Below are 12,358 nucleotides of genomic sequence, written 5' to 3'. Positions count from 1 at the left end.
ACGGCTAGCTGTTAAATGTGTTTGTCCGGACTTGCACGGAAGAAAATCAGGAAACTTTGATTTCTCTGCAAGCCAATCAACCACTTAAAACTGAAAGTATCGATAAAGTAAAACAAGTACTGTAAAAAAAGTACTCTAGTACTCTAGTAGTACTCAAGTACGGGTACCGAGTACGAGTACTACAACACTGGGTTTGAGTGTTAAAGATGGTTATTTTCCAGTGTTGTAGTACTCGTACTCGGTACTCGTACTCGAGTACTACTCGAGTACTTTTTTGGGAGAACTCGTACTCGTGCTCGAAATGACGGTACTCGTACTCGGGCAGCAAAGTACTCATACTCGAAATCATGGTACTCGTACTCGGGCAGAAAAGTACTCGTACTCGACATGTCGAAATTGTACTCGATCTTTAAAGTACTCGTACTCGAATAGCAGTACTCGGGGGGAAAAATGTTATAGCTTCACTTACCATGGCCTTATTTTATCGATTCTTTCATTTTGAAATGGTTGATTGGCTTGTGGAGAAATCGAGATTTCCTGATTTTCCTCTGTGCACATTCGGACAAACACATTTAACAGCTAGCCGTGAGTGGGTCTGTATATCAGTCTGACTGGGCCTGGGCCAATTACGCCGCATGAACCATTTGCCGTATGGCCGTATTGTGAAATGCGAGTACTCGTACGTACCAGTACTCGTACACCCGTTATTGTACTCGGAGGTACAAGTACTCGTACAAGTACTCGACTACAACACTGTTATTTTCCATGAGGCATATAGTTTCCAGATAGGGGTGTGTGTATAAGGGGGGGGGGGGGGGTAGCACCATCCTTAGGTTTGTCTTGTGTGAAACAGCTTCCAAAAGACACCACAAATGATACACAGGAGACGACAACTCCTTTTTTTCCCACCAAGCCAATGCAATGCCCTATTGTTTTAATTGAGTAAAAATAAGCCCACTGCAGCAAACCCCATGGTACATGCTAGTACAGTAACACGTCGTCATAAAGATACCTATCACCAGAGAATATGGTAACATACAAACAGTACGGAGGGGCCAAAACTATCTTGTCCTCCACTACAGAAAATACAGGGCGTTCAGCATACTGATTTTAACAATAATAATGATACAAACCAAAATATAAATCGTGCAAGTTAAAAAAACAAAAAAAATCACGCCCAGCTTTTTGTAAAAACCAAATACAGTTAACGATAATAACAGCGTTTTTTTTTTTTTTTCAAATTAAAAAAATAATAACCAAAACAGAAACGTTCTCACCACTTAAAATAACAAAAACAACTCATTGCAAATGAATAATTTTTTCTCCGATTCATTATCTTTATCACTGACTAAATATTGCAAAACATCACTCCAGGAAAAATTCCAATCCCAAAATGACTGCATTATTGGGTAACTTATGATAATTATTATTTGGTTGATTTTTTTTGGAGTGCGTGTGTGTTATGAGCATTTTCATGAGGCAAGGATTATTTTGGGGTGATTTTTATTTCTCATGGTGGGAAAACTTCAAGTAGGCAATAACAGTCGAGTCTCAAAATATCTTTTATTTTTTTTTTTTTTTAATACAGCACCATCAAAAGATTTATAACTTAACGACTAAAGTCCAAGGCTTAAGGTGGCTTTTCGGGACTATTCGCCTCATCGTTCAAACTTTTTTTTCCATCGGACAGATTTTCAAAAAAAAAAAGCGATCTAGAAGACTTTCATCCTGGAATACAAACCAGCAAACAATTTTTATTTTGTTTCTAGGCCATGTTTAGTCCAAAAAAAGAAACTAAGCTTTTTTTCTTAACATATTTCCCCTTCTACCTTTTTATAACTATTAAAAAAAAAACTAACTTTGTGATACGATACACAAGAGCTTCGATTATCAGTTAGTAGTAGGAATCTTGTTTTAATATGATAATGTTAAGTCACTATTGTTGTGTAATATTAATTCACAAGCTTACAATATCAAGCATTCCACCACAATTCATTACCCCCCTAAAAAGTATGAATTTTCTACGTTTATGAGCATTTTAACATGCAGATCCCTTTTTCCGGGGATACCGAATTCTGTTTTGTACAATTTGGTCCGATTGCAGCGGTCATATAGTAGGCAACAAGCAACGGCAATCTGCGTTTAGAAATGGCGAGCTAGACTTTTTTGAAACCGGACTTCAAAATATCCGGAGCGGCTTGCTGAGGGATTGTTGTTTTTGAAAAAAGCTATCGCAAGTGCCCTTTAGTGTATAAATACGATTGAAGCCTCATCAGAAAAAAAACAAACCTGGCATTCAATTATTTCTGAAGACCAGGTCCGAAACATTGTACAACATTCTAAAGGATTATGTTATTTTCTTTTACAAATTGGTCACTTGAAGTTGCGTGTGGGGTTCTGGAAGCTGTGTCATAATATCACTCTCACCACTCTTAAAAAAATATTTAAAATATGGAAATATTATTAAAGATTAATTTATATAACTGTGTGCTAAACTATAACTACTGCAGAGATACGCACAAGGTGGAAAACCTTCATTTTTACATCTATTTTTTATTTTGTTGGTTTGCATATTTTTGTTTTGCTTTTGTTCCACCACAACTTTTAAAAAATCGTGCACCCTATTACAGAATATGGTTTGTGGATCACTACTTACTATTTACAAGTGGAAATTTAAATAGGCGAGAATGGATCCCAACCCGACACTAGAGGGCAGGATGGTTGCAGCGTTACCAGGGAAACGAAAATATACAGGCAGGACTAGAATTATCTAAAAACTGACAGAAACGTTTGCGTTTTACAGTCGGTTAATTAAGAGATTTAAAAATTGTTAATTTCAATCAAGCATTTCCGAAACGAGCAAAAAATGGATGATAACTCGTTGCTTATTCTAAATCTAATGTTCAATGCACTGTCCATTTCACCGCAGCACAAAACCAATACAGATGTAAACAGATATAACAAATAAAAAAAATAGTTCTTGAAAACCACTTTTTAACAAAAAAATACTATTACAGTCTCGTATTTAAAATCCCACAATCGGAAGACACATGATTTCTGGTGTAGGTCAAAATTAACATTAAGTCAATTGCACCTACCTAAAAGAGGAAAAAAGAGCAAAGCCTACGGGATACAAAAATAGAGCAAAAATAAAACAAACGGGGAAAACAAACACATGAAGTGTGTGAATATATAAAAAATAAAACCTACAGCCCATTAAAAAACTGCTAACTCACAAGGGTTAAAAATTCATTTTACATTAATTAATACAACAAACACAAACAACAAATCTGCAAAGAGCACCAAGTGAAATTATTTTTCTGAAAGTTTTCTGTCGTCTACCCTCAGAATCTTAAAAGAGGGAATTCATCTCCCTTCTTAGCCTAGGATATTAAAAAAAAAACTTGCCAAAACAAAAAAAATTGCGAGAAAAAAAATTGGCTCTCAAAATGTAACAACTTCATACACAAATATAAATTAATTTTAACAGCATGGGAGCCAGGACTAAAAGCGTCACAGTTTTAAAAAAGACAGACAGAAATATAGTTTAAAAAAAAAAAAAAGGGAAAAAAAAAAATGTGCTACAGCAGCATGATAATGCTTGTTGATTTTTTTGAAACATCAACACCACATCACACTTCTGTGTTGTCGTCCATGTAGGAGCCGTTGGCTACAACTTTGGTGGCACCATTACCGGCCGCGACAATCACCGGTTTGGGTTCAGAGCGCCGACGACGGGCGACCAGGACTACGATCACGACCACGAGCAGCACGATTAGGACCGCGACGGTGGCCACGATGGGCACCACGGGGAATCCGCCTTCGCCAGGGGTAGGGTTCTTACCGCTGTTCGATTTGCCCCCTACATTGATGTCGTCAATATCGTTGGTCGACAGATCGTTGGATTTCAGAGCGAGCCACTTGATGTTGATGCCCTGGCCTTCTCCGAGCTGCAAGTCGTTGTCGTCACCGGAGACGGAGCTGATGGCCTGGCGGCGCTGCCTGTTGGCCGCCGGAGCCACGGCAAAGCTGTGGTGCTCCACGCTGCGCTTGCCAATGTTGTTGTTCTCGGCCGAGCGCACGGTGAAAATGGAGTGCACGTACCACTGACGGCCAGACGACACCTGCAAATAGGAACCAAAAACAGAGAAATGAGTACAACATGCTCTTCAACTCATTCACAGTTCTGAAAGATCACAAAACTCTAAAAGAGGATCCAAGATAAGAAATCGCAAGGCAACTGTAATGTACACCCATATCCAAAACAAAACCCCCAAAACAATTTGCCTCTTGCTTAATTTAAGGATATAATGCATGTAAAATATTGAGGTCTTGAGTTTGGAAACACGTAAACAGGTGAATATTGGCATTCTGGGTACTTGCATATTTCATGCACTAACTTGACTTTAGAGTTTTGGATGTAACAAGTTTATCAGCGACAAACCGCGATATTTCTCCTTCTTCAGGGATTTCCAATATCGACAATTGTGATTACTAGTAACTGCACCAGGGGAGAATTTATTTCACGCTGTAGTTAAGCACAAATTTGGTGTTTTCTTGCTAAGCACGGAAGAGATCAGCTCAGCAAACACAGGTCACCAGCCAAACTGTCATGGCATGTTTATTGTCAACTGGTACTCGGCTGTTTTGTTTTTTTGCATGGTGCAGACATGTCCGTACCTGGAAGAGTGGATCACTGCTCATCCTGAAGCCGTCAGCTCCAGACTGCCTGACCAGATCCAGGGCAGTCGGGTCGTCAATGGCCAGGGCAGCGTTGAACGGAATTCCGCTGAATCGGGGAGTGATCGTGTCCGGTGCTCCACGGTCCTGTTCAAATTAAAAAATTAAGAAAAGCAAAATATAAGTTCGATTCCGAATGGGTTTCTGGCACAACCAATTCATCGGTACGGCAGTTATACTCCTGGGTGGAGAGAAGCAGGTTAGGGTAAAGTAGCTTGCCTGAGGACACAAAATATGGCCAGCATTTGGTTCTGCATCCCTGACCCTCTGATCACAAATCAGCAACCTTAACTACTCCCCCTCCCCCCCCCCCCACCAAAAGGCTTACGAAAAGGGTTTAAGAATCTGTAAGACTTGCGTGCAATTGACCTATCGCCGTTTGCGTGTTAGCAACGCCCTTAGACAAGCCTATGGAATTTTGTACGTTATGTTTTGTTTGTCTCGGAGTTTGCACGTTCCACGTCCATTTGTATATCATGTGATTGGACAATATTTCACAAGCTGCGTTGATGGATTCTACGATTGGTTAATTGTGGTTCCACCATAATAACGACTTCTGGATGACGATTGCATTGGCTGGATCAGTCTATAGGTTTTGTGGTTTTTAACTTACCAAGACCTTGAAGGCATAGAGGAGGTTGGGCGAGTCGGCCACGCAGCCGTACTCCCCGTTGTTTGGGTTGTACTTGGGGATGTAGCCGTCGCGACCGGTGCACAGGAAGACCTTCTCAATGTTCAGCCTGAAGCCATCTCCGAGATTCTGGACTGGGTCGACGTGGATGCGACCAAACACGGTGTCACCTAAGGAATAAAAAAACAACCATAAAGTAAGTCAGATATCGAATCGTCTAATGGCATACACGGATGGTAGAAACTCGTCTCAAAATGTTGCGTGTAAGCGTCAACCACAGTCTAGCATTCTCTTAAAGACAGCGTTTGCAACAGAAAAACAGGTTCTTCGAGAACCAATACTTCTTTATATATAGGAGTAATAGTAATCTTGATGGGTTCCTTGTCAGGTTTATTTTCTTTTCTGGCTTAAAAATCATCAAGAAGACTTCTTGTCAAAACAAAATGGAACATGGGATTTGATTTCCTGACAGAGAATGTTGAACCACGGATCCTCCACACGAGGATAAATGACTTCCCCAAATTTCTGGTTACATGCGTGATACAGCCTGTGTACGTGTGCGTATGCGAGACTCGTCGCACGACTGCAGTCAAGTTTCTGACGGATTTCAACGAGATTGCATGTAGGCCGGCGCCAGCTGTCGGCGATCATGGGGCTCGCATTGTTCTACATGTTCTAATCGTTGTTCTATGCGCGGACGCGTAGTATCACGCATGTAGACAATCCGTTCCGTGCATTTTGTACACAAGCTCAGATGAGTTGTTTATCCTAGTGTAGAGGATCCATGGTTCAACTAAGTCTCCTGGGGCCAATTTCATGGTGCTGCTAACCACAAAAATTTGCTTAGCATAAAGAAAGTCTGGCTTATAAAAGCAGGTTACCAGCCAAAGCTCCACGTGATGTATATTGCTCGTGATTAGTATTCAGCTATTGTTTGCTTAGCATGAAAATCGCATGCAGTTTTGGCTGATATCTGCTCTTATAAGCCAGACTTTTTTGGTGCTAAGCAAATTTTTGTGCTTAGCAGCGCCGTGAAATTGGCCCCTGGCGACGGTCAGAGAATATTGTCTGAAACACTGAGACCCCAAATCAGGTGCCTACAAATCTAAAGAAAATCTCCGTAGGCCAAATCCGAATCCTCAATTTGGGAAAAGTCCCAAGCTCAAGTAAAATGTTCAACTCACCAGGAGCAAAAGCAGTATCGGTTCCCTCGCCGAAGCCCATGGAGCCGTCGGACAGCCACAGCATCTCCTTGCCCAGCAGCATGAACTGCGTGTTCAGGCTGAACTCGGCCGGCACGGGGTCGCTGACCTGCTGGAATCGCAACGGGAGGTCAAAGTTGATGATGTCGCGGGGGTTGCAGACTACGGGCAGGCTGTACTCCTGGGTGGGCGTGGTGGTGCAAGGGATGAGGCGGATGGTGTACATGCCGCTGTAGTCGGAAATCTGAAACACAGAACGCAATGAAGATAACATGTCAGCTTTAGAATGCATAAAGTCTATGAGTAGTTGGGATAGAAGAATTAGAAGGGGAAAAAAAGACTTCATGTTACAAAAACAAGACATGAGCTTTAGAATGTACAATGATTATGAGTATTTGGGATAGAGGAATTAGAAGGAAAGAAATTGAGTAAACGTAATAAAAACAAGACATGAACTTCGGAATGTACAACGTCTATGAATATTTGGGATAAAAGAATGAGAAGAAAAAGAAATAGAGTTAACTTCATTTTTGGACTAACGCAAGGAATTTCCCAAATTTGACTAAGTCAAAGTTCCTGGAAAACCCAAAATTGTCATAATAATGAGGTCTTCTTCTTTATAGCACACTTGGAGTAGCTTTCTTGTCAGCTTCTCTTTCTCTTTTCACGTCTTGTTCAAGAAAGGGCGAAAGAAAGGGTGAAAGACAAGGAGCTTGATACGTACAGCAACATCCGAGACAAACTGCCAGAGCTGCTCGGGCTGGGCGAAGGTGGGCTCGGTCCGGACTAGGTTGAGGGTAAAGGTCAGGTCGGGTCGGTCCACGGAGATGACCGAGGAGGTGGCGCTGATGGACGGGTGGTCCAGGACAAACTGACCACGGAACTGGGCGTCCGTGCGGAAGTTGACCACCAGGCGGCCGTTCTCGTCAATTCGCATGCTGGTCGGGAACAGGGAACCTGAACGAGAACAAATGCAACATCAATTGAAAACACAATGACAAGAAATTCGGCAAAAAGTTGACTTTTGAAGCAGTGCATGAGTTTTGGAGAGGAGATCTTGTGAAGAAATAAGAAGTATAAACTGGAGGTTTGGTATTTGTTTATAATAAAGGATCTCAAAGTATGTCATGCAATGCAACACTTCTTCGTCTCCACTTAGTTTCAAGTTACAATAGCTCTGGTTAATTTTTAACGATTTGTTGAAGAAATTTGAGCCGAAATGACACTGTTCCTTAAAGACGCTCCAAAGTCCTTCTAAATCCGTCAAGAAATTTGGTAGATTTTGTTGGGTAGAAAGCTACAGGCCAGCCAGTATATTCTTCACTAAGGGACTAATCGATGCCCTTTAAAGTTTCGAAAACAAAGAATGTGGCACGTGGACAATGGCGGATTTTGGAGGACTCAGAAAAACTCTAAAAAATTGACAAGGGAGCGAGAGAGGGTCCAGGGGAGCAGAACTGACCTGTTACAGTGTCATCCGAGATGGCCTGAGCCCCGATGCCGTTCTGCCACAAGATGGAGGTGTCGTAGACGAAGGTGAGCTGAAGGTTGGAGGTCTGGTCAAAGTGCTGCCATCCGCCGACGCTGGCCGGAGAGTGGTAGACGTTGGAGACGTACAGGGGCATGCGCAGGGACACGTAGGACTGAACCAAGTCTAGGACCTACCACGACCAAGGGAGAAAAAGTCAACATTTTAATTGGAGTTTGGGATACAACTGGAAATTAGGATTGATTTGAGCCGAAAACAGATTTTAGAAATCAAAACAAACTTCTTAACAAATTATTGATTTTTTTTGGGTTGCAAATCTGCGAGAGTCCTATTTATCATGCACATTCTTTGAAATGTGGTATCAAGCTCAGTCAGTGGAATCAAAGTGTTTGTGTCCTTGGGCAAGACACTTTATCAGTTGCAATCACTCATCAAAAAGAAAGTGAGCCCATGTGTGGGCATATCAAAAGGTCTAGGAAATTCAGGTGAACACTGGCCATTATTATTCTGTTTTAATGTGGATGAGCTTCAAGGCGTGAGGCTTTCTCCAAATATCTTCGAACTTTGTTTTTCAAAATTTGATTATCTTACCTGTCCATCAGTACCGATCTGCCCACCGCACTCGTTCAGCAGCTCCGACATGTCGTAGTAGGTGGTGAAGTCCCACAGACAGGCCTCCAGGTCCAGGTTGCGATAGAAGCGCAGCGTGGCGGCGCCCCGCATCTCGGTGCTGAACTGGTACGGCTGCGACTGGCCGATGACGTTGGCGTTCTTGGTCTCGCTGTTGATGAAGCCGTACTCGGTGGGGATCTCGTTGTAGTCCAGCAGGTTGGAGCAGCGGTGGGTGCCGACTCGGTAGCCGTCCTTGCTCAGGGCCAGCTCAAAGTTGGACAGCTGGCGGGTGGAGATGACCGGCAACATACCGTCTGAAAAATTGGAAAAGAAGAAAATTTAGAACTGTTTCGTTGTTTAAAGGTCCTTTTTTTTCAACAGTCCAACCACTTTCATAAGCTTGAGAAAAACAAAATGAAGTTGAAACAACTTTCAGACTAATAAAGTTATGTTCATTTTTCAAAATTTAAGTGCAAGCAATGTATGCAAAGAATTGGTGATCATAAGCACAAAATTCACCGGTAAGCAGAGCAACTTTAACATCCCATGTGGAATTAGAAATGCTTTGGCAAGAACAGAAGATCATAACTTCCAAGAACTTATCTTTTACCGCAGATAAACAAGACTAGTTTGGCTAGTCCAGCAGCACCTTAAGCGGGCAAGGTAATTTTGTTCATGTTCATTATAAGGAAATTTCAACAGCGAATTCATTCTCCTCGACTCGGTGAATCAGTGACTCGGTGAGTCAGTGACACAATGAGTCAGTGACTCAGTGAGACCGAGGACAGTATGCTGGCCCTTTGAGACCGGCTGAAATAACTTTGGATACTGACCAACATGAGGCATGGTGATGCTCAGCTTGAGCTTGTTGGGGTGTTCCAGGTCCGTGGGTCCGGTGTACTTCAGCTTAGCGGTGTAGGGTTCGGCTCCGATGGCCTCGGCCAGTCGTGGCAGGCAGACGCCCTCCTCTGTGCTGATGGTGACTGGCAGACTGCTGTGCTCACGGCCTGCGTCGCCCTGGTTGCTGACCGCGCGGGCAGCGCACTGGACGCGGGATCCTGGGCCGAAGTAGATGCTGTCCAGGGTGATCTAAGAAGCGAGGAGTAAAGGGAAAGGATTTGAAGATGAGAACCCCTGACAAGTGGTCTAAATAACTCCAGCAGGTGGTTCAAAGCTATTGTGTCCAGGAGCAAGATATTTTACAACAAGCTTCAGAATAACCGATTCACAATGAATGCCAAGATAGGGATGCCTTTCAGTTAGGAAAGCTGCTCGTCATTTCTTGCTCACCATGTTGGAGTCGGTGAAGAAGGTGTTGCTCTCAACGTCTCTGAGTGGGTAGGTGACCCCAGCGGCGGTCGTTGGAGCGGACACCAGCCAACGGAACTCGGTCAAGGTGTCGTTGACGCCCTCGTTGGTGCAGATGGAGCCAGTGGTGGCGTAGTCGGGGTGCTTGGGGTTGCAAGGCTGTGGTAGGGGAGGGGGGCAAAGATGAGATATTGAAAGGTTAAAATTATCGTTGAGATTTCAAAAATCAACATGTCTTTTAATAAGTTCTGCGAATTGCTGATCCATTCAGCCTTGAGTACGGAAACTTACTGTGATGCAGACAACGGGGTAACCGCGTGGTGGGAAGTCCCTGGCCAGCTCCACGGTGTCGTAGTCCAGGAGGGAGACAACAACCGGTGCGGAGGGGAAGGTGACACCAGACTGCTGGCCTTCCTGCTCAATGTACACCAGAGCCTTGTTCATCTGCGACGGACACAAAAACATGTACAAATTGTCGTTAGTGACACGGGCAATTCAGGCGTTATGAAAGGAAGTGTAATGTCCATGATGACGCCAATTAATCATGATATCTAATTAATGATTCAGAGAAACAATCCAAAACTCCTAGTCTGTAATCTCCTTGGCCATTACCAGATGATGGATGTTAAAGATTTGACAACTACATTTTTCAGGCTTATTCACTGAAGCTTTTCAAAGCTCCCTCACGGACATTACATCATGGGATTGCCCAAATAGAGAACATGGCATATTTTACCTCCATAACTGTGTTTATTTTTTTTTTGAGGATTCAGGAGATTTGTAAGCAAACATACCAAGAGAGTTTAGGATATTATTGACTAATTGGTGGAAGTGAGTTGCCAATCTTTTATTTTCGTTTTGGCCAACTGTTTGTTTGTTTGTTTGTTTGTTTATTTATTTACCTGGATTTCAGCCACCATCATCTCGTCCATGGTTAGGTGAACGGTGAAGGCCTCCCTCATCTCGTTTCTGTCCTGGTCCGGCAAGATTTCGATGTCCACGAACAACTCCGTCACGTTGGAGCCAAACTCAAGTCCTGTATTTCAAAGTACCAAAACATTAAGAGTTTTATACCACATATATACTGCTCATCACCACATGTCAAAATTCACCAGGATGTCAAACTGGGTATTGTTATCAAAATGAAAAGCTGAGGGCGTTCTCTCTAATGCATATGAAAAACCAGTCAGTGAAAAAACTTTTAAGACTCATTTTGTGGAATCACACATAAGAAACAATAAAGAAGGAAAAAAAGACTGTGTGATTCCTTTAAAAACGTAACCTAATCTGAAGAATATCCCTAAACCAAATGGGGTTAAACAGCAGGGCCGTGTTATTTGGCAGTGGCCTGACAAGTTTGGGGTCATAGTTGGTTTACATCTCTTGTAATTGAACAAGTCTCCAGTGCATAAACCAGAAGGCACCCAAGGGACTAGGGGGCTGGGTGCCAGTGAAAAAACACTGACTGGATTTAGGTCTTTAAGGTTTTTATGCCATGAATTTTTTTGCTTTATTTTTTTGCCGGCCAGTCTCTGATACAGTTACTGTCTTTAGGAATTTGCAGGAGTTGTAAAGATGGAAGGAAAACCGAATTAGTAGTAGAACTATCTAAAAAAATCATTTAAAATCAATAACTCTAGAAGAATTCATTTCATTTTAAATTTACTTTCTAAAATGTTGTCCAGCTCACAAAAATCTGGATTAATAACTTGCGTTTTATGTTTAAGTTCGACTCCAGAATGTGTTAGTTTTAAACTGCCAAAGATGTACAGATTGTAACATTGCCAAGTTATGGCACAAAGTTGTTCACTGTTTTTTTCATTAATACGCTCTGACATCTGTCTCATGCTTCATTCCATTTTTCAGTTTGGGCAGGGAAATGAAATTTGTCTCAGTTTGCAACCAAAATAGATGACATTTCAAAAGCTGTTCTTGCACTAAAGCACGCGTATCCCTTGTGTACTTTTGCTAAGCCAAACAATATAATTTAATTTCCATATTTTTTTTTTTATAGACGTGGACATTTAAAACTGACGGGACTCATTAAATCTGGCATTAAATGCTTGCAAAGATATTCCCAACTGCCCGATGGAGAGCTGCTTCTAATTGGGGGTAAAAGGTTATGAAATCGATGAGCACGGAAAGTAGGCCGTGTAAGAATGATTTGACTGCGGCTTGAAATTACGCATACGTCTATGGTAGCGGCTGCAGCCGCTTACCATAGACTTGCATAGACCATAGACTAAGCAGAGACAAATTCTGCTAAGCAAAAACGATTACCAGCCAAAATGTCATGCAATGTACATTACCTCGACTGGTACCCAGTTTTTTGGTTTTTTTTACATCTTTTGTGCGTAAGCAGATATTTCTGCTTAG

The 12,358-nt window shown here is 42.3% G+C and overlaps 1 protein-coding gene across 1 annotated transcript in view; it reads right to left on the bottom strand.

The window, feature by feature from the left end:
- Positions 1–894: 894 nt before the first annotated feature.
- LOC119733636 (extracellular matrix protein 3-like) overlaps positions 895–12,358 on the bottom strand; it is a 35,188-nt gene continuing 23,724 nt past the window's right edge. Inside the window, exons 10-20 of the mRNA XM_038207040.1 lie at positions 10,885–11,018; positions 10,274–10,426; positions 9,965–10,141; positions 9,508–9,763; positions 8,654–8,988; positions 8,036–8,234; positions 7,298–7,530; positions 6,556–6,817; positions 5,354–5,541; positions 4,681–4,827; positions 895–4,124 (exon numbers count right to left, since the gene is read on the bottom strand). Of these exons, the coding sequence (XP_038062968.1) occupies positions 3,633–4,124; positions 4,681–4,827; positions 5,354–5,541; positions 6,556–6,817; positions 7,298–7,530; positions 8,036–8,234; positions 8,654–8,988; positions 9,508–9,763; positions 9,965–10,141; positions 10,274–10,426; positions 10,885–11,018 (2,576 nt within the window). The 3' untranslated portion in view covers positions 895–3,632. The remainder of the gene's footprint in view (positions 4,125–4,680; positions 4,828–5,353; positions 5,542–6,555; positions 6,818–7,297; positions 7,531–8,035; positions 8,235–8,653; positions 8,989–9,507; positions 9,764–9,964; positions 10,142–10,273; positions 10,427–10,884; positions 11,019–12,358) is intronic.

This window comes from Patiria miniata, unplaced genomic scaffold, assembly GCF_015706575.1.
Source record: "Patiria miniata isolate m_02_andy unplaced genomic scaffold, ASM1570657v1 HiC_scaffold_26, whole genome shotgun sequence".
In the NCBI taxonomy this organism is placed as follows: Eukaryota; Metazoa; Echinodermata; class Asteroidea; order Valvatida; family Asterinidae; genus Patiria; species Patiria miniata.
The sequence above is the reverse complement of the archived record's forward strand: the minus strand, read 5'-3'. Positions and strand labels throughout refer to the sequence as shown.